This window comes from Crocodylus porosus, unplaced genomic scaffold, assembly GCF_001723895.1.
Source record: "Crocodylus porosus isolate Cpor-Errol unplaced genomic scaffold, CroPor_comp1, whole genome shotgun sequence".
NCBI lineage: Eukaryota > Metazoa > Chordata > Crocodylia > Crocodylidae > Crocodylus > Crocodylus porosus.
The window spans coordinates 71,521,695-71,546,946 of NW_017728931.1; the positions used below are offsets into that span (position 1 = coordinate 71,521,695).

The 25,252-nt window shown below is 41.9% G+C and overlaps 1 protein-coding gene across 8 annotated transcripts in view; it reads left to right on the forward strand.

Moving 5' to 3' along the window:
- PPFIA2 (PTPRF interacting protein alpha 2) overlaps positions 1-18,521 on the forward strand; it is a 581,389-nt gene extending 562,868 nt beyond the window's left edge. For 7 of the 8 annotated variants that reach the window (XM_019543139.1, XM_019543142.1, XM_019543143.1 and 4 more), the window contains 7 exons: positions 4,072-4,247; positions 4,912-5,009; positions 6,014-6,189; positions 6,280-6,348; positions 8,444-8,603; positions 9,677-9,768; positions 17,114-18,521. In XM_019543139.1, the coding sequence (XP_019398684.1) occupies positions 4,072-4,247; positions 4,912-5,009; positions 6,014-6,189; positions 6,280-6,348; positions 8,444-8,603; positions 9,677-9,735 (738 nt within the window). In that variant the 3' untranslated portion in view covers positions 9,736-9,768; positions 17,114-18,521. The remainder of the gene's footprint in view (positions 1-4,071; positions 4,248-4,911; positions 5,010-6,013; positions 6,190-6,279; positions 6,349-8,443; positions 8,604-9,676; positions 9,769-17,113) is intronic. The other variant, XM_019543141.1, reaches the window with a different exon arrangement.
- Positions 18,522-25,252: the final 6,731 nt, after the last annotated feature.

Here is a 25,252-nt window from a genome sequence, read left to right on the forward strand (position 1 = left end):
ATTGATATGATAAATTCCAGACAAGAGGCTTCAAGTATTTTATTTTGTACATACACATTTTGCATACACATCTGCTGTATGCACAAAATATGATTTGCTGACACTTATGGTGAGGATGGTAAAGGAAAGCTCAACACAAGCTGACTAATGGCAATGTTTCCAAATACCTTATTACCTGAAGTGACTAGTCTATATACTCCAAAATAGGCAGAACGGGTGAAAGCATTTTCTTTATGACTCTGACACTAGCAAGAGGCACCTCCCAAACTATATCAGTACAAAGGGTGGAGAGAAGAGCAGTTCTCTATATTTATATTATAGTAAGTCACTGACTGACACACATCATTCTTGCGCTATCCTTTGACTACCTTTTTCTTTCCATAAGCATCTAATTTGGGGAAATCAACCATACAAAACTAACTTTAAATTTGATTTATGAAATTTACAATTTTATTATACCCCTGTCAGCAGACAGGGACCAGGTTTGGCACATCCTTCTCTTTGGCTAGGGACAGAAGTTACACATAAATCAGTTTAAGTGATCAGAAATAGGTTTAAACCTGTAACAGAACATACATTCAATTTCCATAAACCCATTACAAAATCACCAAAACTGATTTAAGATAACCCTGGCTGAAAGTAGTATGATTTGGGTCAAACTGGTTTATGCAACTTCTGTCCCAGACCCCTTCCTCATTTAAGTAAAATTAGAGTCCCCCAGCATCCCAGGATGCTTTGCAGCCCTAAGCAGAACTGACTGTCCTCTGTGCTCCAGAGAGCAGGGCTGGTTCCATTCCTCAGCTCTCTAGCCAGAGCAGGGGCAGGGGCCTGGCCAGACACATACGCCATACAGTGATGTGTAATAATAAGGAAAACGCAGTGTTCCTAGGGGTTATTAATATTTATATTAGTGTGTTTATTTTATGCAAATTTAGAAACAAATGTTGGTGTTTGCTTATTTTTCACTGAGTGGAATCTAAAATTGGAATCACAGCTTGCAGTTGGACCACCAACTAAATGAAAATGTAAAATCATACTGATGTTGATATCATTATACTAATTTGAAATTAACATCATAAATAGATTAATTATTGATGTTTCTTTCAAGAATTAAAACCCCTGTTGTCTTATCTAGGCATTGGCGTTGTCATGCAAAAATTGCAGTGATGTAGCTCTCACTGCCTGCCAAGCACATAGATGATATAAGCACTTGAGTAAATGATTTTTGCAGCTTTGTGTCAAGATTCAGATTTGTAATGCATAATTTTAACATAGTTAAGTGTAAAACAGCTAAGTCATATGTTATTTACAAGACAAATTATAAGTATTATCCATTACTGGTATCTTATTAAGCAGTGTCAGGTAGACATGTTTGTGCTTTTGTGCTCTTTTTTTGGCTGCTTGTATTTTCCAGTGCAGTTCTGTTTCTCAATGATAGGAATTATACAAAATGGTTAAAATATTTCAGTATCAAAACCAAAAATATCCTTTAACATCCAAGGCAATGATTCTCAACCAAGATGTCATGACACCCTGGGGTGCCTTGAGTTCCTTTCAAGGATACCGTGAGATGCCATGGAGTGTTAGCTCTGTTAAATGTGTAAACACGATTCACAAAATAAACTCAAGCGTTTTCAAGTACAAATCCATAGTACCAAAAAACAAACCACTCTGACCTGGTATGGTCTGAGTTCTTTGCAATGGGAGAATTACAATATTATTTATCTGTAGTCAAAAAACAAGTCAAAACTAAGAGCAAGCTTTCTCCAAGGAGTGTGCTAAGTTTCATGAGGGTACCTCAAGTCTAATGAGGAGTGCCTCAAGTCTAAAAAGTCTGAGAACCACTGATCTAAGGTCTTTAGTTTATTTGTATCCATACTCTTCTCTTACCTTGTAATAGTAATATTGCTATTAAAGAAAAAGTACAGGAATTATTTTTTTTTGCCCAAATTGTGGGTTCTTATATAGGCTCCTGGAGGTCCAGTCTTTCTCATTACAGACACTCCAGGCAATCTATATACTTATTATTTACGTATAATGTGAGCGAATAGGCAGGAGCAAGGCCTCATTTTCTTCACTCTATATACACATAACAGAAGGACAATTTCTGCTCCATAGAGTTTATGAACCTCTAAGCATAAGAGAAGAAAGTACAACAGGTAAATGTAACAAATAGACAAGGAGAGCAAATAGTAAAATATGAGGGGTATGATTAGCATAAAAAGCAGTAGTATGGTATGTCTTCCCATCAGAAAGAAGTAGCGCAAATGGAGCTCTGAGCTGTGTAACTATACTGCTTCCAGGACCCAGACTAGCTTGTGGTGTAGGGCTAGTGTGGGTATCTTGACACTACACACCATTGTGCAGTGTAGTGTAGCCTGAGAAACCATAGTTGAAGGGGAAAAACATGTAACTTTTATATTTTCTTCAGTGGGATTTCACAGAATGCTAGTGGTAACAGAATTATTTTCTCACATTAAATATATACTTCAAATGAACCATAAAAATAACATTGCAGTGTCTATTTGCGTCACACTGATTATGATCTATAGAGCTTCTAAGAAGTTTTCAGAAGAAATTATATTAAACGATTCACCTATTGACTAATCAAAAAGATGCACTTTATTTTGAGTGGATCTCAACTGGAAGTATTATTAGTGCTGTACATTTGCTCATGCTGGTGCTTGAAGTAGAAACAAGCATAGTTGGCAATCAGTTAAAATTAACCATTGTCTTCTATGGACTGCACATGTGTAAAGTTAAGAGCATGTAGGAATAGGAATATTGAAATCTCTCAGTGACGTTCTAGCCCCAACAAACCAGTGACAAAATTTCTGTTGACTTCATTGGGACTGGAATTTTATCCTACAATTAAATTTTATAACCAATCATTTAAGATGTAGTTTGTCTTAAGTTAGTAGTGCAAGCAAGTCCTAATTTAGAGTGCTTTTAAAAATTCCACCCAGAATATAATGTTTGATTTTCTTATTATATATTTCAAATGCACAATTTCATATTGTAACTAAGAGTTTCTTTTGAAGGGCTGTTAAACAAGATATAGAGGTAACAATATTTGCATTTAGTATTAACTATCCAAAAGTGCTTTGATTTCATATTTATAACCCAAATGGAAATATTGTTAGAAAGCAGTTTGAACATCTTAGTCCAGTACTTCTCCAACCTTTTCCTCAGCATAAGCCCACTTACTCCTCATGGCCCCTCATTCCCAACCTGTAGCCCCACACCTACAACCCTCAAGTGCCCCTCACTCCCCACCCACAGCTCCCCAGCCCTGCCAGTGCTCCTTGCTGCCTACCTACAACCCTGTGGCCCTTCCAGGGCCCCTCACTCCCAGCCCACAGCCCCCCACCACCTCATGTGTCCCTCACTTCCTACCCACAGCCCCCCATCCTTCCAGCCCTGCGAGTGTCCCTCACTCACAACCTTCTGCCCACCCCCCTAGCAGCACCTGAGCCCCAGCTACCAGCCACAGGAGGCAGCGGTTGCTGCAGCTGGAGCAGATCATAGAGTCCAGATACCCTCCACCCCCCATGGTCGGCTTGGCTGGAGTGGAGCCCACGGGAGAGAATGTATGCGGGCTGCCCAGCTTGGGGCTGCCCACCCCTTGGTGGCCTCTGTGACCCAATGGGTATGACACATCACAAGAGAACAGAAATGGGGCTCCCAGCAACAGCACCAAGCCTGATGTGCAGTGGCAGCAGTGCAGAGTTGTTCCCTGCTGCTGCCAAGTAGGCAAGGGGTGCCTCACCGTGGTAGCACAGCAAGCATGGGGCAGCTGGCTATGGCACTAAGCCTCCCTGCCCCACTGTGCTGCAGAGGCCCCAGGAAAGGGCAGCAGGGAAGGGAGCCCAGAGCCCACAGTAGGCACCCCACATCTACCCTCCTTGGGCTCCATGACCCCCTTTTTTATCATTGCAACCCCAAATGGGGTTGCAACCCCAAGGTTGGGAACTATTGTCCTAGGAAATGAATTTCTACTGAAATGGCATAAATTTATTTCATGATATTGACCCAAGTAAATTAAAAAAATGAAATCTGTTTTTTCTGTAGACCCTGGCCTATGGTGATATGAATCATGAATGGATTGGTAATGAATGGCTCCCCAGTCTGGGTTTACCTCAATACCGAAGTTACTTTATGGAGTGCCTGGTAGATGCAAGGATGTTAGATCATTTGACGAAGAAAGATCTCCGTGTACATTTAAAAATGGTGGATAGCTTTCATCGGTACGTTTGTATAAAAAACACTGAAAATGGGTGGATATATGGGAAATTATTTTCAATACAGTGTAAGAAGTATCACCAACATATTAAATAAGGCAGGAGCTAAGGCATTATAATAAAGGAAATACTTAAGGTACTATAGCTAGCAGCGAAAAGCTGTTAACAGCATAAGCATGTGGGCAATAGACTCGTTTAGCAGCAAAGGTGGCCATAGCACTGTAACTGTAGCTAGTAAAAACAGTCAGCATTTAATATACATTAGTAGGGTTGATGTTGTCTTGTAAGGCAGGATTCTTTTCTACTTACTGCCTGATTTGCCAATAAATACTTTTTTCTTCCTTGATTCCAATTCAACAAAGCACTTAAACATAGTTCATCCAGTTAGCTGGCCTATTAAATAAATGATTTTATGCTAGGTAATTTTTTCAGCTCATCCACTTTTGTTTCTGCCCATTTCATATTTAAGCTTGTGGAGTTGGGTTTTGTTGTTTCTTTTGTTTGTTTTGGTGGGAGGTTGGTTTTGGTCTCTCCTTACACTTCTGATTTGGGCACACTGAATTATCCAATCTTACATGTAGCAAAGATTTCTATGTAATATTCATATCTGCAGAATTATTTTCAGTATGAATGCTCTATGTTACTGTTAAATGTTTCTCTCATATGACAGAACAAGCTTGCAGTATGGAATCATGTGTTTAAAGAGGCTGAATTATGACAGAAAAGAACTGGAAAAGAGAAGAGAATTGAGTCAGCATGAAATCAAAGGTAATAGCACTGGTAATTTCTGAAAATGAATATTAGGATATTTTTCTTTGTGAGGCTTCAGACTATTGACTTCTTATGGGTATCAGTTCAGTAAAGCATTTAAGCACACGCACAGGACTTGCATATGAGCAGAGGACTTAAGAGCAAATTCTCTGCTATGTCCAGTATTTGCTGGGGGTAAGTATACAGAATGTATGCAAAATACAGTTCTGGTGCTGATCCTATACTAGATATGATCCTATCATTTGTTGTAGCACTCTTGGGCTGCTCTTATGTGTGCTGGTTAGGTATGTTCCCCCAAAAATTGTTCCAGTGATATTGGGCTGGTACACTGTTTCAGTGACTCCCCATTCCAAACCTTGGAATGTTTTTGTGCCAGGAGCTCTGGCTTGGGTGATGTAGGGAAAAATCGAGTTGGCTCTATATCACTAGAGTTCTTCTAATTAGATAAATTCCTATTTGACTATAGGTATAAAGCATTACTATGCTCTTATAGGATACACATAACTTTCTTTTTTTCCTAGTGTAAGAATTTTATTTTTAGAACTGAGTCAGCCATAATGACATCATTACTTGTGCATAGCTTTACAGTTCAGTTAACATGGTCCTTAATTAAATAAATTTTAAAAGTGAGATTTTTCGGGTTACTAAAAATGTCAACACCAGGGAAGGCTTTTTTTGGCCTCTGGCTTGTTAGAAAACCGGAGGTATTGACCTGTAACGCTGAACCTCAGGGGACTGAATTCCCCTCCGGGAAACTGCAACGCCCTTTTCTGACTCTACTTTGCTTTCTGAGGCTGCCGTTTTATATAGTAAGTGAGAGTGTAATCCTAGGTCATCAACTTTCTGGACTCTAAATTGGTGTTATAGCCATCAAGCCTTTTTTAATAGTCTTAATATCCCTGGTATGAAAAGAAACATAAAACAACTAATATGTATATACATGCATCTGTATACTCATGTAAGTTAATGTTAAATTGATACTATATTATGTGTGTTTGTAGATGTGTTGGTATGGAGCAATGATCGAGTCATACGCTGGATACAGGCTATCGGCTTACGAGAATATGCCAATAATATCTTAGAAAGTGGCGTACATGGGTCACTTATTGCCCTGGATGAAAATTTTGATTACAGTAGTTTAGCTTTGTTATTACAGATTCCAACACAAAACACACAGGCAAGTCAATTCATGACATTTGCAGTTTTTGTGTAGCTTGTATATTTGCTCATTTTAAATAACTTTAATTATTTAATTTGGTATCCATAGGCACGACAAATCCTTGAGAGAGAGTACAACAACCTGTTAGCATTAGGAACTGAAAGGCGCCTTGATGAAGTAAGTAAATTTAAGATGTTTTATAGCAGTTGTATGTTTACAAGGATACACATGCACACAAAACATTAAAATGTTTCATGGTTAAAAAATCAAAAACTAGGAAATGCCAGAATTAATTTTACTTCTTGAACTAATGATAGTTATAGTTAGTTAAAGATAAACATGTAGCCTAATGATAATTATATGATTGTATACCAGTGGTTTTCAACCTTTTTTCATTTGTAGACCCCTAAAAAAATTTTAATGCAGGTACAGACCTCTTTGGAAATTTCAAATGGAAGTGCAGACCCCTTTGAACAGTAAGCGTGGGTATTCACATACTTTTTATTGATCATAGTTATCTTTCATGGACGCAGTCTGTGGACCCCCCAGGGGCCTGCGTACCACAGGCTGAAAAACCACTGTTGTATACCATTTTTTCCCCCACTGGACTCCTCTCTCAAATAGGTGACACTCTAAAAAGGACACAGCTATTCACTATTTATTTTTACTATTATTTTTGGTGTGTCTTATAAATGTATTTCATACAGTCCAAATCCTTCATTGAATGGGAAATGACTAATTCTTTCAAAGGCTTTGCCTGTCACCTTTTGCACTACACTAAGAGAATATCTCACATGCCAACATTCTAAGATATAGAATAGCCTGAGTAAGGATGCCCTTTGTCCCTCCCACTAAAGCTGGGCCATTGAAAAGACAAGAATACAAGATTTAAGGAGAGCAAGGAGCCCATAGTAACTTAATGATTAAAGTACTCAGCTGGATGGGGAAGTTAGGTTTTGGTCTCTGTTCCTGGGTCTGTTTGTGCATTTAACACTAGAGTGTCATTAAATAAATGAGCAGAAATAATCCAAGGTAGAACACACACCAAGGATAAGAGGGCATTTATACGCATGCCTTTTTGTCCCATGATGTGCCAGAGAGCCATTGCTTCGGAGCAGACTTGATGCAACTGCATATGAGCTGATGCGAACTGCACTGTGCCACGTTTAGTTGTATAAGTGGCAAAATGAATGTCAGCGCACAGAAAATGGTGTGGTGCACTTTTGAACTAAAAAAAAGGTCTATGTATTTTAGTTCAAAAGCGTGCAGCTGCCATTTTCTCAGCACTGACGTGCATTTTGCCACTGATGCAACTGTAAGCAATGCAGTGCCAAGTACCCTATTCCCTGCCTGCTCCCCCAGCTCCCCTGAGTGCCCCCAACCCCCTCCCACTCTCCCAGCCCGCCACATGGCTGCCTCGCTTGGCCCCAGCTCTCAGTTCTTAAAAAAAAAAAGCCTTGTACTCACCGGCTGCTGCAGCAGCCGACAGGGCTTCCCCCCATGCAGCGTGGGGCAGTAGGGGGCAACAGGGATTACCTCCCTGCCTGGCAGCAGCTGGTGAGTGCAGGGCTTTTTTATTTTTATTATTTTTAAGAGCCGGGACACAGGCTGGAAGAGCAGGCAAGGGATAGGGGCTTGTGACAGAGCTCCCCATGCAGCGCGGGGCTGTTGGGGGTAGTGGGGATTGCCCCCCCCCCCCTGGAGCCGATGAATGCGGGGCACTTTTTTTTTTTAAACCAGGGACGCTGGGGTCATGCGGGGCAGCCTTTAACAGGGCTGGGAGAGTCGTCAGGTGATGGGGCCCGTTTGGAGCCAAATTTCTGAATCAGATTCAACTGTTAAAATAAAAGTGACAAGCTGAAATTTAACTAAACACTGCTTTTAGATCTAAACACTTAATTCCACTATTATTTTATGAAAAAATACCTTTTCAAATGTTCACATATACTTACATATTCACATACTGTTCACATACCCACCTTCCAATTCAGTAGGCAGCTGTTTTTATGGATAGTTCTACAGCAATAGGCAATAAAAACTGACAAGAACATCAAGATTTAAATTAAACCTTTCCCTCTAGTATTTCTAAGTGCTAAAGCAGTTGCTTTTACAAGTCTTTTTCCAAAGTGCATTCTTCTTACTGAATAAAATGAAATATGTTCCAATGTATTTGCTCAAAAATAAACTTAACAGGTAGGAAAAAAGCCCCTGTCCCAGCAAATAATAATTAATTTCATTTAGTTTTATTTAATACAAGCCTTTGTACTGACAGAGTGATGACAAGAACTTCAGGCGTGGCTCTTCCTGGCGAAGACAGTTTCCTCCACGTGAGGTACATGGAATCAGCATGATGCCTGGCTCTTCAGAAACACTGCCAGCTGGATTCAGACTAACTACAACATCAGGGCAGTCACGAAAAATGGCAACTGATGGTATGAGGTTTTTCTGCACTTATTCTTGATGAGATCTTTATATCCATGGTCTAATTTGAAACCCAGGCTTAACCATGGAATAACTGAAGCTAATCAAGACCATATTGGTAGGTAATGTAAAGAGGCAGCAAAAGTTATTTCAGTTAATAACAATATTACCCAGGACCATTCTTAACTTTGCTTTATAGCCCTCTTACTAATAAAAAGACATGCTAAACATTCATTTCACCACCAAAGAACATGTAATTCTTTGTGGAATTTGTGTTCTGCATAACTATGCTACTAATTTTCTCACTTTAAAGAGTGTTAGAAATAACTAGTTTGTTAGTCCTAGTTGTAACAGTTTTAAAAACTTGGTATAAAAAACATCCATCCAGAGTCCTTGTAAGAGCCTTAGCTTTTTAAAAGCCTCACCGTATAGTAGCAAAATGATGTAAATTACTAATTGCATCACTGTATTCCATTGGCTCCATTGCTCATGAACATGCTTTTAATTCTGCACTTTTTTGTCAGTGATAAAAAGTTGCAGGGTAAGAAGGATTAATTTCAAAAGTCATGTTTGCTTATGCATAAAAGTACTATCTATCTAGGTGCTTCCACGGTCCGTATCATCATAGTAACTGAACATCTCACAATCATTAATGGATCTTACCCTCCATACACTTTTATGAGGCAGGGAATTGAACTGGGATTGACCTCAGGTCTGCCTGACCCCCAGGTAGTTGTCTGTTTTCTGTTAAATCATGGTTCCTTTCCCAGGACCATACTTCCTGCCGTCCAGAGATTTGAACATCATGATTATTTACACAGCCTCACAGGTGTGCATTAGGGTCTGGAACAAAATAAAAGCCTCAGTAAGTTTTAAAAAATTGTTGTCTTACTAGAGGTAGCCACATTTAAACAGTGCGTCAAGCATGTAGCAACCCTCAATGAGTTTAGGGATCAGATCAAACCCATAAAGTTGGCTAGAAGGAGCTACATAGCAATTTAATAGCCTTCCTGCCAGTGGGTAAACATTAATTAAATTATTGCCTCCGTGATTCTAAAGAGATGTTTGTCTTTGCAATTTTCAGTTGCTTCATCACGATTGCAGAGGTTAGACAGCTCGACAGTTCGCACATACTCATGTTGACAAGGCTAGCAAAGAAGCCAGCACTGAATTGTTGTGAGTATTCATAAAAGGCCATCATGGAAGCTGTATAAATGTACACTATATTCAGTGGCATTACTCAAGCAAGAGCCAACACGGAATAGACGACCTAACTCAGTTCCCCCAGCAAGTCTATTTTATCAAAACAAACTATCTTAGGTGAGTGGGAGTGCTCTCAGGTTTAGTCTGAGAGATGTCAGGTTTTATTCCTCCTCCCGTCCAAACCAGCAGCTTTTCCCATGATAAACTGTGATCATCCCCTCCAGGAGAGGGAATTCAAGTTAGACAGGTTCTGATAAATAATCAAGGAAAGTATATTTCATGAGACATCCAGATTCATCCCCTGTGAGAACTGGGCAGGAATCATTGGTTATTGCAGTGTATTAGTATGGGGGAACCTATGCTTGGCAGCTAAAGTTAGCTTATTAGGAAAAAAGGCACACAGCATAGGCCACTATGGTTCCTTTCCCTGACAAGTTTCTGGTGTCACAGGGTTAGACAGCTTGACAGATGACACTAATAAGAATGAACAGATATATTAGATTTTTGTTTTGAATACGAAATATAAACCCAATTTAGGATATCTATGAAGTGGTAGTAAGCCTAAACTAAACTAGTACAAAACTTAACCTGTGGGTAAAGTTGTCCAAAGGTATCCATTATTGGTATTCTTATGTCTGCCTCAGTCCACCTGGTAGTGGTCAGGATATTGAACCAGACACAATCATGGATCAATTTGATACATTAGTTCCTGTTGCTTAAATAATTTCATCATTTATCTTCCCAACTGCTGTACAAGCTGCATAAATGTCAGATGGAGTAAAGTGTAGCTCTATGGGAATATTCTATTTGCTACCAAAGCCTCAGTCTTGCAAAATATGAAGATAACAAGCACTTCCATCAATATGCTGCCATTTCATGCTAATCTAACTTAAATAACATTGTTTTCCCTTTCATTTACTTAACTTTCAGCAGACTATCTTAGACATTTATAAAGTCCTCATTACCATAGCATGTAGCTGATTTTACCTGTCTATAGACAGCAATAGAATAAAAATGCATAGTAGTTAGTTGAAGGTTTTGGAAGCATGAGTTTGGGTTTATAGCTATCCCTTACCTAACATGCCTGTGTGTTGTATATAATGTATTTTATTGAAATTTATTTATTTTACAACTGGTTTAAAAAAATACAATGGCTGTTTTTGTAACCCTTCAGTTGTAATGCCAGGCAATACAGCACTAGATCCACAAAAGGACCTTGGTGTCATACTGCTCAGCACTGGTGTTCTTGCTGCCTATTGAAATCTCTGGTCATGAGATAGATATCCAGGCTGCCTTTGCAATGCATGGAGAGCTTTGGGTGCTTAAAGAAGTGATCAACAAAAAACAGTGTGTTGAACAGAGTTGCCTATGGTGGCTAGCAGGAGGAGGAAATGCTAAAGTTCCACCCGTCTCAGGGACTCCTATGTATTTTGCCTTGGGGCAATCTCAGTTTCTCTTATTGAAGTTTTTCTGTTTTTCATGAAATAATGAGTATGACAGAGAGGATTGCTTAAGTTAGTAGTAGTCATTCTCAATATTCTTACACTCAAGACACCCCTCAGAAAATGCCAATTGTTACCTTTCACACATTTTTTGACTACAGGAAAGTAATAGAGCAATTTTTCTGTTGCAAAGAATTCAGAAAGACCACCCCAGGTTTTTGATACTATCAACTCCTATTTGAAGTCTCTGGGTTTATTTTGTGAATGATATGTAGGTATTTGCACCCCTAACAGTGTTAAACTTGTGCATTCTAATATAATAAAAGCCTCTGTCTGTATGTCTGTAATGCTCTGGGCCAACTGCACATGTGCTGTCCACAGGGCGGGCCAGCGATTGACTGGCCCAGGGTGTTACAGACAAACAGGAGGAGGCAGAGGTGGTGGCGGTCAGGGGCCAGGGAGTGGGCCAGGCAGTCAGGGATGCAGCATGGTGCACTCCCTGCTGCAGGGCGTGGCACATGGAGTACTGCCTGCTGTGGGGCACAGCATGCTCCCTACCTGCAGGGCGCTCCCTGCCGTGGGCTGTGGCCTCATGGCGCACTGCTATGTGGTGCTTCCATATGGTGTGGCACACCATGGTGCACCTGCTCCCCTACCTGTCACCTTTCACTCCCTGCTGCCCATTATCAGAAGGTGCGGCACGCCCCCATACCACAGCTGGCAGGGAGCAGGAGGCAGCAGGGAGGAAGAGGAGGGGAGCAGCTATGTAGTGTGGGCCCACAGCAGCACATCCCACCCTGCCCCATTGTGCCATGCCCCTGACTGCCTGCCCCACTCCCAGGCCCCTGACTGCCTCCGCCCAGGGAGGGGAGTGGGCAGGGAAGGTGGTTGCACATGGCCAGACAACAAGTGGGGGCTGCACGGGGCACAGGGTGGCAGCCACAGCTGCTGCGTGCAAGCTTCCCACCCCCTTCCTGAGAGGCGGCGTGGGGTGAAGCAGCAGGAGATGAGGGGAGCATATGGGGCCGGACATGGAAGGAGCCGGGGGAGCGGGGCACATGCTCCGCCTTTGGTTCCCCTGCACTGCACCCCTAGGCGAGCCGCTGGGCTCTGATTGGCCTACGACCAGGCCCAGCCAGGGCCGGGTCATGGAGCAACTGGAGCCTGGTGGCTCCTTCAGGGGTGTGGCGCCAGGGAGCCAAGGCAGGGGCCTGGCCTGCTGGTCTGTGCACGGGGCAAGGGTGGGCTGCAGCTGCGGGCTGCGTTCAGCCTCTGCTCTCTGCCTCACTGCTGCTGCTTTGACAGCAGTGCAGCATGGCACCACGTGAGTCCCGCAACTGGGCGTGCCAGGCAACAAAGCACATGGCATTACGCTGTGCCACTGTCAATGCAGGGGCAATGAGGCACAAAACAGAAGCCCACAGCTACAGCCCACCCTTGCCCCATGCACAGACTGGGGGTCCATGGGCCATGCCCCTGGATGAGCTGCGGGGCTCTGATTGCTCCATGACCCAGCCCAGCCAGGGCCCCATTCACAGTGACTGGGGCCCTGGCCAGTCCAGGTTGTGGGATAATTGGAGCCCAGCTGCTCCTTCACAGGCATAGTGCAGGGGAGAAGGGGAACGGGTCCAGAGCCAAAGGGTGGAGAATGGGCCCAGTCCTGGGGGGCGAAGAATGGGTCTGGACCAAAACAGGGGAGGGGGGCAAACAGACCCGAACCCAAAATGACAGGGGGAGAGGGAGAACAGGCCTGGACCCAAACCTGAACCCGAACTGACGGGGAGGAGGGGAATAGACCCGACAGCAAACCAGCAGGGGAGAGCGGGGGAACGGGCCCAGACCCAAAGCGGTGGGGAACGGGCTGGGACCCGAACCAGTGGGACCCAAACCACAGGAGAGTAATAAGTCCAGACCTGAACTGGCAGGGGGAGGAGAGGGCTGGGCCCAGGCTTGGACCCCAAGGCAAGGGGGACTGGACACAGACCTTCCACACCAGCTGGCCAGCAGTGGCAGTGCACAGTCCCTGCTCACAGCATTGATGTGGGCACAGCAGTGCTTGGTGCAGGGGCTCTGCCCTCCTGCCAGTTGTCCAGCTGGCACAGGATGGGGGACAATGCAGGCATGGCTCACTCTGGGTGGAAAGGAGCAAGTGGCAGCAGGGCCTAATTGCCGCTCCCAGTGCTGGCGCATCAGTGCTGGGACTGGGGACTCTGCCCTGCTGAGGGGGGCGTGCTTGCCAGCCTGTGTGGCAGAGCACAGAATGTGAGTGTGGGAGCACTGGGAATGGGGGCTATGCCCTGCTGCTGCTTGCCCCCTTCTGCCCAGAGCCAGCTGCACCTGCATTACTCCCTCCAACCCACCCCCACACTGGCTGGGCAAGTGGCAGTAGAGCAGAGCCTCTGCTCCCAGCACTGCCATGCTCACATCCTGCACCCACCTCCCCAACTAATGTGCCCTGCCTGCCCCAACTGGGCAGCTTGTCCCAGCCCCAATCCATCCATCCCCCTCTGCCCACCACAACAGACTTACCAGCTGTTTAGTTTATGGCTGAATCTCTAAAGCAGCACCAAATCTTTCAGATCTGATTTGGCTGAATCGAATCAGAACAGTGATTTGAGTCTCCGAATAAAATCACCGTTCCCTGAATTGGCCGAATCTGAATCTGAATCCAAAGTGAATACTTGCTGCTTCACACAGGCCTACCTTCAGTAGAACATCTGTCTTGCATAGCTAATGAATTCCCCGAAAAGCAAAGGACAACTTCTGTTCTCTTGAGGCTGCTCACATCTAAGCTAACGTGCCAGTGATTGGAAGACTACAGAAAGGAGTGAGTGTTTCAGCAGTATTTGAGGCAAATGAAAACACCAGACTAGGGTGCACTAAACTTCCAGAGAATGCACTCACAAAAAAAAAAGCAGCAAAGAGGAGGAAGACCCACCCGCCTTTTTTACTAACAGTGTTTTTGGGGATTTGAGCAGCGTGGAATAGGATCATATGTAGGGGGCCTCAGTCTATTTACATACCTAATAAACAAAATAGAATGGAATCTGGTCCTAGATTCTTCCAAGTTATAACATAGCAGACGTATCTACTTGAGATATTCACTGTGAAGCTGCCTAATTAGCTCCATAGTGAAGTCTCAGTGTCTACATGTGCAGCCCTGTTAGACCACAGGAAACTAATTAAACTCCACCAGAGATTAGTACTTGTCAATACAAGTACTGTCCTGAAGTGGCATTCTTTAGTGTGCAGCAACACATGTGTAGACACTGATGGGACTGGCTGGGGCATGAAGGTACTTCAGTACAGAGCTGCCTGCCAGCTAGCCCCACACTAGAGCACCCTTGTGCCCCCACCAGCCCCTACGCAGTACATTAAGCCAGATCAGAGCAGCCCTAGGCTGGCAGGCTGACTCCCAGATTCCCTTGCAGCCAGGGCTCCTCCAGTCTGGCCCAATGTGCACACATGAAGACATGGCACCTGGGAGCAATAAACTCCAATGTGATATGCGCTGGAGTCTGTTCATTCACCTTAATTTCATATGTAGATGTGCCCATTATAGAAGATAAAGGATCACTTGACCCAGTCCAGATTAAGATGTTGCAAAATGACTTTGTTACTTTGGTGTCTAGACTGTTTTTATTAAGACTTGTTCCAACGGATCAGTTAGGTATGAGTACATTGATGGATTCATGTGTTGGTGTTGATATAGAAGAGGTCAGCAAAAACTAGTAATGAACATATATGACTGGGGCAGAAGGTCAGAACAACATAAAAGCCACATGCACAATATTACATAGGACAAGTAAGTGAGATTGTCCATGACCATTGCAGGCTGTTGTAGTCATGCCTTGTGCTGCTTTTGGTGCTCAGATGAACGCTATTCACTGTAAATACAACCTAAGTCACTGATGTGTCAGTAGTGCTGATGAGTCTTAGCTCAAAACTGTTTATGGAATCATTAAAAATATGCTGCCACCTTACTCTGTTATAGACTGCTTCTTTCAAGCTATTGGAGTCAGCCAAACATATTTTTGTGCTTAAATTTCAGGGTAACTTTATAATTTGTCCACTGACCACCATGAGAATGGGAGCCTTATTTTAGTGAGTCATAAAAATAACTTGTGGGATTTTGTGAGTTGGCTAAATGGCTGAAGAGTTCAGTGTCTCAAGGATGAACAGTTTATGTTTAAGGTTTTCAATATTGTGGATCTTGCCCCTCCATTTACTATTGCAAATAGGCCAGTGGCAGCACATATGGAATTCATAGAGCCTTCTGATATTATGGTGATATGTTGTCCATCTCATGATTACATTTGTGATGCTGTCACACTAGCTGTGAAGTGCAATTAAGCATTAAATTTAATGTCTTTGGAACAGGTGTGTTCACAATAAGCATACACAGTTGTGAGCAAGGGACATTATAATATCACTACATCAGTTCCGTTTCATAGAAATCTATAGAAAGGTACAAAAGGAATGTGCCATGGGACTTTATGGAGATGTACAGAATCCAGTTTCTCTTTATGCACTTAAATGGCAGTTATATAACTGCATGTCTGGCTGGTTGGGTTTTTTTTTTTTGTCTGTGCCTCTGCCCTGTGGGGTGTGTAAGCATGCTGAACATGCCAAGTCAAATATGCACTATATATATCCATACCATACATACACCATATATATCCATACCTGAGTGCAGGTCAAAAAAAGCCAGGAGGAAATTTCCATTCTTTTAGCTCCAGTGGCTAAACCTTGTCATTATTAAGGGCACTTGTTCAAGAAGCAGGAGACCTGGATTCTTGGTCCTCTTTACCCAGGGAAGTAACCTTATGAAGAGTTTAGATTAAGGACTGTATAGGATGATTTAGATAGGAATGATCCTGCCTCAGGTAGGGGGGTTGGACTAAATGACCTGTGGAGGTCCCTTTCAGCCCTGCTTCTCTATGACTCTATGACCCTGCACCTCTCTTGAGTTTTCAGGACGGTGTTATACATACCATGCCATGGGTTCAGGATACTCTTTACTGCTCCTTCTGAAGCTTGTTGCGTTTAATAGTCATTGGATAAAATGGCTGGAGAGCAGCACAGAAATTTCTACCCAGTTGGGAACAAAGGTCCAGGTTTGAACCCAGGGCTTGATCCCTTTCAGGGAAGTAGCCATCATATACCCTCTGATGTTTTTGTTTCCTCCTGGCCTTACATATTTCCCTCTGCCTAGGCAGGGGTACCTATAAGGTACATCTCTAACATCAAGCTAAGGATATTTGAAAGTCCTTAAAAAAGGCAGTGAATGAAAAGAGCTACAGGGCATCAGTGAATTAGGTTGCATTTATGGGAATAGCTTTTGCATCTTGGTAGAAGTGGGTAGAGCTGGTATCCTGTCTAGCCTTAACTGATTTTACCGGCAAGACAAAGCACATGAACATTAGTATATGTTAGTACAATATTATTATATTTTGAAGACTTGAAACAGATTTACAAACTACAGTGCACCAAAGCTCAAATTTGTTTATGTAGTGCTTACTTAAATCTCAGTGGGTGTGTCTATGTGTGCTTTAATGCGCATTAGCCCTACTTTAATGTGCATTAACTAAAGCATGATAACACACATGAAGATGCACCCAGTGTTTAAAAACTGCTGAGCATATGTTAGATTAAACACTGTGAAGCTTTATAATTATTCCATTCTCTTCCCCAGAAAGCAATGAAAGATTAACAACAAATGCACATTTTCCTCTCTAATATTCAAGTTTATGCTGAAAAATGAAATATGCTATGACGCTTTATATTCCCAGTAGTGTCATCATAAAATTAGTCTAGGCAAAAAAGGAATTTTAAAATAATTTTGCTAATTAATACTTGTTTATTTTTTTCTTTAGATATCATCTCTTTCTTCTACTTTACCTGAAGTGCACTACCACTATCTTAGGAAAGAGCAGTAAAAACTCTCTTGAAAAACAGGGTAATAGGGAAGAGAACACGTAAAGGTTTCTCAAGCAAACAAATGTGATGTTCTTTTCATGTATTAAGTTATTGGTTAGTTTCAAGAAGAGTAATGAAATACCTTAATAATTTTAAAAACAAACAAGACCCCCCCCACAAGCATCTCTGTCGTCATAAATTAGGCAGTAGTGCGCAGCCAATGCTTTTATCAAATGGAGCCACTCATTTTTACATTGTTCCACCTGTTCTACTGTAATATACTAGACATTTACGTATTTACTGTGTATGTATTTCTTTTAAAAAGTGTAAGTCTTATGTAAATGGATATAAATATGATTTTTTAAAATAAAATCTATGGTACATGGGGTATCAGTGCAAACACTTGACGATACAATGTCAATAATACTGTTTGTATCTTTCCATTCCACCATTTTTACAGTTTTTTGATTGTAACAGTCAAATGAATATGTTTAGCAGAGTTAGAAGCTTCAACATGTTCCTACTTAAAAATCTGTCAATATTTAAAGCTGAACACCTGCCTCTGATGTATAATAGAATGATTTAACCAGGAACTGGAGCCAAATGGACTTATAAAGGCAAACAGAAATGTCAGATAACTATAGAGAAGCACTGTGATGGCTCTCCTTTTAAAAACAATACCAAAACTGTTTACAAGGGTCAAAAGCAATTATCGAAAAATAATTTGTTTAAAAAAACAAAACATTCTCCTATGTTACCAGTGGACCAAGAAGAACCTCGCTTTACTAAGAGCCACCTTTATGTTCCAAGATCTTCACATGTCAGCCAGCGCTGGACAGTGATATCTAATTGCTGTAGAGAATCTGATGCTCAAGTCTCCAATTGTATAAAAATAATAAGCCAAAACCCACCATTTCTTCATTATAACAGGGCATTAGACAGACTCCTGTCTATCGTTATGCTTTTAGCCAAGATGGCCTTGCTGAGACTTCACAGAAGTCAGTTTTATCAGAGGAAATAACTGAAAAACAGAATGATAACATATAGTGTATAGAAGTTTGGAAGAGCAATTATTACCTGCTGTGGCTTTATTTGGTGGTGTTATTGTTGTTTATTCTTTGTTTATATGGGAAGTTTCAAAAGTAAGACCTACTTATTAGTCATTTACCTATTTACTAATTTTCTGCTGCTTGATCCTAGCTCAAGACCTGTCTTTTAGTTATTTCTTTTAGCAGTTTGATCTGCAATGTTTGCACGTACATAGACATTTGTTTTATTGTCAATTTCATTTCACAAATTTCAGTCATTCAGATGGTGACAGATTTTTCTCCCCCCGTTGTCAAATAAAAAAAAAATTCAGTGCTATTTGTGTTTATGATGTCTATAAAGATGGTTATGTAGTAGCATAAAAGTAGTTTGGGATGACTGGCACCACTCAAGCCTAGATATAAGCAGATTTTCTCACTAGCAGGGAGCCTGAGATATCAAAATGAAATTAATGTTAACAGTCTGCCACATGAGGGAGCACTAAACTTGCTTATTTGTAGGCTATGTTGCATTTGATCAACTGTAAAGACTACAAGATGATCGTATAAAGACATAGCTTTCTTATGTTAATTCCTCAGGCATAACCAACTGAGATATCAATGTTCCCTGACCCTGGTTTTGATTATTTTAGTGAACAAAAATGTCACTAAGTAAAACAATGCAAACCAACATTGTCACTGGTTGTAGTAGCTTTTGAGCATCAGTTCTATAGCACAGTACTTACAGTTTTGTTTGCAACTTTTATGTATGATCTGCGTGAACCAGCAGAAAAGCAAGACATACAGTAAAGAAGGGAAAAGAGAGAATGTTTATGAAGGGGCATGAGAAAGCCCTCTCCCCATAAACTAAAATTGCAATTGCAGATTCCTAGGCATAAATCTGTAACAAACAAACAAAATCTCTCATTTTTGTTCTGGACAAAAAGAAGAACAAACAAGAGAAACCCCATAAAAATGGCTGTGTACTCTCCTCTAAAAGGAGTCTCTAAGTCCCTTCTGCAGACAAGCTGGAGCACCTTTCTCAATAATTAGGAAAATGAAGGAAAACATTAAATGCTTGTGAATGTGACAGCAATTCAAAATTACAAATCCATTCTAAGCCTGCCATATTCTGATCAAATTCCACAGGCTCATTTCTACATTGTCAAGCATTACGTGGTTTCATCATATTATCTAACTCATTCCTAGGGTCCATAAAGACAAAAAGATACAACTTCACTATAGATTATTTGAAGACAAGATTCTTTGGGTGAATCTGATATCTTTTATTAGACCAACTTAAATAGTTGGAAAACAATTATTAAACAAGCTTTCAGGTTCAAAAACCCTTCGTCAGGCTAAGGAAGTTTCAGCAGTTGGTGTGTGCTCCTCCTGGATGGAATGAAAAGTAAAGAAGCCAGAGGCCGGGCTGGTATGCATGCAAGGCAGCAGGCAGTGAAAACGTAGATTGAGGAGTCAATGGGTGAGAGACAGGCTGGGGGTGGGGGAAGGAAAGAGAGAAGGGGGATGAATAGTGGAGAGGTAACCTGGGGAGTCAGATGTCAGGCAGATGATAATGTGTCATAAATCCAATGTCTATATTCAGTCCATGATCTTTAGTATCCAGGAGGTTGATGAAGTGGAGTTCACAGGCTCGTCGCTGGGAAGTGTTTTGTAAATTTCCTTTGAGGATCAGGATTCTCACCCATTGACTCCTCAATCTACATCTTCACTGACTGTCTATCTTGCATGCATACCAGCCTGGCCTCTGGCTTCTCTACTTTTCATTCCATTCAGGAAGAGCACACACCAACTGCAGGAGCTTCCTTAGCCTGATGAAGGGTTTTTGAACCTGAAAGCTTGTTTAATAATTGTTTTCCAGCTATTTAAGTTGGTCTAATAGAAGATATCAGATTCACCCAAAGAACTTTATCTGCCTATGTCCTTAGACCAACACAGCTACAACCTAGACGCCTATAGATTATTTGACACTTGTTTGGAGAAAGTCCTTCTTACCATTCTTGATGATAATTATAATACATTTGTTATAGGACAGCACTTGTGTGCAGTCAGTGCCCTCTTTTTACCACTGATTTGTTTTTTTTGCAAAGGACCTTTCATGTTTCACAAACTCCAAACGCCGGCATAAATACAAAACAGTGGAACAGTATAATTCTATTAAATGTTATATTAGCAAAACAATTGTCATTAAACAATTATTTTTGGCTGACGGCCCATTGCATAACTAACTCATTAAAAACGTAGATGAATCCTCAAGGACACCTGCTGTACCAGTGCCTTGCTCATCGAAGACATCAGTCCTGTACAAAAAATACTGAAGCTCGTAGATGCATTGGCACCAGTGCTCCAATGTCATTTTCCAGCTCCCAGCAGGGATTCTCAACTGACTGACAAAAAGACCAAGGACAAGTGGCTGAGATGTTTTTCCAGATCTCCTCCCTGGAGCAACCGTGTGTGCCAGTTTCCACTCCAGTGTAAATATCTCTAGTTCTAGCTTCATCTAGTTGTACATCAACTCTGCCTCACTCCCCAGCATCATCTCCCCAGGCATCCATCATGTATTCCATGCTACTCTTGGAATGGATATTCTCAACCCTCCTCAATCCTGATAAAGCTCCTACTGTGATCCCTCCACTCCCACCATCACCATATCTAGTTATGTCAACAGCCTTGGTATCAGTTCTAGAGCCAGTCACAATGACAGCGGTTATAGGCATTGTCTTGTCATAGTTCTCATGCTGAGCATGATGCTATATATATTTGTCCACGGCAATGGCTCAAAAGCCACAGTGTTGTCAAAAGGGCAGTCCTTGTTTTCCAAAGTGGTTTCCTTGTTTCTGGCTCAGTAGCCTTAGGCATCCTAACTTCACCTTCCAACATGTTCTTACTGGTATTGTGTTCTACAACTTAGCCCTGTCCATTGGGATACATTTAGCCATTCCATTTAGTGTACATTATCTTCAACATCCCAGACTATTGCAGGTCAGATGCTGTTCATTTCCTAGATGTGGAGGGTTGTCCAAATCCTAAAGGGTGGCTATTTTGTAGGAGCATATTCCCTTCTTCATTTTTCCTTCCTGGAAGAAACCATTGTTCTTTCACTCTTCCAACAAATGGATGATTCCAGGGCCACTCATTAATTTGCTGCTGCAAATAAAAAGTAGTTTTTGGTTGCTTAACAAACTCATTAGATGCAAGACAAAAAGGCATTGCTTAGGCCTCAGTGGGATTGTTGTGTCCAATTCTGGGTACCATGTTGAAATAACAATGCAGAGAAACTGAAGCAGACATGAGCAATAGAAAAGTTGGAAGAAGGAACTAGATTTGTTGAGTTTAAAGAGATGGAGATTAAGGGGAACTACGACAGCAGTTTTCAAATATTTGAAAGGCTCTTGTAAAGAAGAAATACTGTTCTCCCTTACCTGAAGAGGGCAGGACAGGTAGAAATGGTGTTAAACTAAAGGAAAACAAATTTAAACAAGATCTCAGGAAGAATTTCCTAAGTAGATTAGTAGGACAATGGACCTAATTGCCTAGAGTCGTTTCAGAATCTTCTTCATTAGTTTGTAAGAAGACACTAGATAGATATCTACCTGATATGGTATAGGAATAGTGAATCACAAATCTGGGCACCAGATGACACTCAGGATCCTTTCCAACCCTATGTTTATTTGATCTGATGCATCATGTTGCCCAAATCCTTCGCATTTGGCACCAACTTCTAGAAGGGAGGACAAAAAATATCAAGCTCCTGCATCTTCTATGTTTGTCCCCCATCCTTCTCCTTGGATGATTATTCTGTCAATGAGAAGACTGGGCCATTTTTCTAGACTATGAAAGGAGCTGAAACATTTGGACCTGATCATCATAAAAAGTGTATCCTTTTGCTAACCTCCACACTGATTTTTACCACACTGATTTTTACCTAATTCTCTTTGTCAGATTAGATTAGTGTTAAAACCAGTGAAGTGCTACACAATTTTAATGACTCCAGAGCTGCTCTGTGTGCCCTGAAAGACTAGTCCCTGGATCCTACAAGGAAGCTGCAGTATCAGCCATATTCCGCCCAAAGTCATACTCCATAGTCTTCCTTTTCTTATGATATACTTGTCCTCAGAATCACCCAAATTATATTAATGGTTACATAACCAGAAGCATTCCTTCACTTCACTCTTTGCTTCAGAGCACACCATTAGGCAGCAGACAAGATAGTGAGAGATACCTGCACTCCAATTCAGTAGCTTGCTCCCCTTACTCTCCCTTCAAAAACTGCCCAGCTCATTAGCAATATGGACAGGCCCACATTACAGTAATACCAGTAGGTTCTGAATACGACACACTGGATGTACCATACCATTCAGTTCGCCATCGCTTCACATCCCTTCTCCCCTTTTCAGTTCTTTTTCTGGGACCTTTTCACAGGATTCTCCAACAGGGGACTGATGCTTGCTCTTGTGGAGAGGAAGGGTCTTCAGGGGAAAAAAGTCTTAGAGATGGGGGTTTTGCAGTAATTACTTATTGGTTCATAAGGGGATTGCATCCTATCTTGGTCTTAATGAAGCTCAGTTTTCATGATCAAATTCAGAGTAATTATGTAGGTAGCCATTATACTATCCCTGCAGGAGGCAAACTAGTCTTCCTCTCTAAATTTATACGACACCTATCTCCACATTGTCATCAAACCCTCACAGAAAAAAACATATCTAATGTGTGGTGTGTCAAAACAGGAGCATTATGGGTTTGCAGTCCCGTCATTTGACCTCTTGATGATTCCCTAAAGACTTCACCAAGGTTCTCCTGATGGTTACCCCACATCTCAGACTTTAGATGACTGGCTGGTAAGAAGGACATCCTTGAAACAAGTGTCAAAGTGCTGAGGCTCTCTTATACTCTGGGACTGTTGGTAAACAGACAAAGGTCAAATATGATCCCTGTGCAAGGGCTTGAGTTCACAGGAGTCATCACCTTGGACTCCACAATGGTAGGGGTCTACCTTCTGCAGAGTAATTTCCAGCTCCTTCAAGAGCTAATTTTGTTGGTTGGCACCTACCATAGTGTCAGTAAAAACCTCTAGCTTTCTGGCAAAATTACTTCCTGCATTCTTGTGACATTGCATGCCAGACTTCACTTCAAATACAAGGAGTCTGGCCCACAAATGAGCTGGGGAAGCATCCTACAAATGGGAGCAATGATTTCCCCCTGGTCTTCCCCTTTCTCATTTGGTAGAATTGCCCAGGCAGCATGTGCAAAGCAATGCCTTTTCTACTCGCCTGCTGCTATGACAGCTGCCTCTCTGTTAGGCTGGAGAGCCTACTTTGCCATATTCCCAGTCCAAAGTACTTGAATGACTGGAGGAAATTATACTTCATACCAATATGTTGGAGCTCTCACAGTATGGACACTCACCAATCTTTCGTTCACTGCATTCAAGGGGATTGAGGGGAATCAAACCCACAACTCTCATTTCCACAAGGTCAGGTTCTGTCCCATGGATCTGTTCATATTAACCTTTTTCTACACAGTGACACAATTTCAGTGGGGAAGAAGGTGGTATGGCAAGGGTAAGGGCACTCACCTGGGTGAAAGAACTCCTGGGCCACATCCAGAGAGGTGCTGTTATGCAGCATGTGGCTCTGTAGATACGTCTGTGGCACCAAATACCGTGTGTTCAGCTGTTCTCCACACTGATATCCAGGGATCAAAAAAAAAACCTGTGCAAAAAAAAAAAGCAGAGCAGCATACATGGGGGCAGCATGTGCCACTCAAAACAAGCCTGGCCAGCCAGAGCCACACTGTGGCTGCTGGCCCAGCTCCCAGTGGTAAGACTGCTACTGCTACAGCCCAGGGAGGCCCCCAGGCCCCCAGATAAGGCTGCTGGGGCCAGAACAGTGCTAGCCCCAGCCTCCCCTGCTCTACCCAGGGTAACTTGCAATGCACCAGAGCACACGTGGCACAGACATTCCCCAGGGAATACACATACACCCTTGTGCTCAGAGTTTCATGCTCTAGATGAGCTCTCTTCTTGGTGCACTAGTTGTTTTAGATCTCATTCTGCTTCGTTCACCGTATATGAAATCTAATTCAGGGCTGCAGATTCCACCCTAGGGCCTGGTGCTTGAATGTTTATATCCATTAAAGGGCTTATCTGCTCACATAAAGCACTCAAAGCCAGATGATGATGATGTTTTTCAATACAAAGCTCAGAAATATCTAGTTTAGCTTTCCAGGATGAAAAGATACAAATCCAATTGCCAATCTGACCAAATTCCCTCTCTAAAGATCTTTAAGTTCAAGGAGGTCTGGGAAGATAGAAAAAAGACTGTATGCAGTTGCAGGAGCTGTACATATAATGGTACAAGACAGTCCCACCCCAAAGAGCTGGAAATAGATAAGGAAGAGAAAGAAAGGGATTACTGCTATTTTTCTGGTGGGGGAAAATGGAGTGGGAATTGCCAGATGGATGGATCTATGAAATGAGCCCTGGGCCCCTGAATTCTTGTTCACAAGGTTTTACTCACAAGGTTTTTCTTTTTCCCCCTCTCATGGATTTTTTGCATGACAATTTAGAAACATTATTTAATAAATACTCCATAAAAATATAAAATACTTTTAAACATCCTTTACTTTTATTACACCAGAAAGCAATTGACGTTCAAATCCTGAATGTTCCTCCAGTCCCCATGATAAAATACCTGCATATCTAATACCAGGCAAAAACAGTCTTATTTGATTTAACAAAGAAAAGGCAAAATCTTGTTTATAATAGTGAATTTTGCATAACCAGAAAAGTATTCAGCACTTGATTAGTTAGCATTTTGTATGAACTTTGCACAAATATAAGTAACAAGATACAGGGAAAAACACAGAGTAAGGCTCTTAGCTTCTACCTACAGCTGCTACATCCATTGTAAAATCCTCTAGTTTTAAAGTCAGCGCCAGTAATTTAAGTTTTGAGCATGTGTGCAACTCCAAGCTTACATGCTTTGGAGAAGGAAAGCTCCAGTAGCTCTTTGTTCCCTCTGCATTAGGCAGATCACTTGATTTAATGTT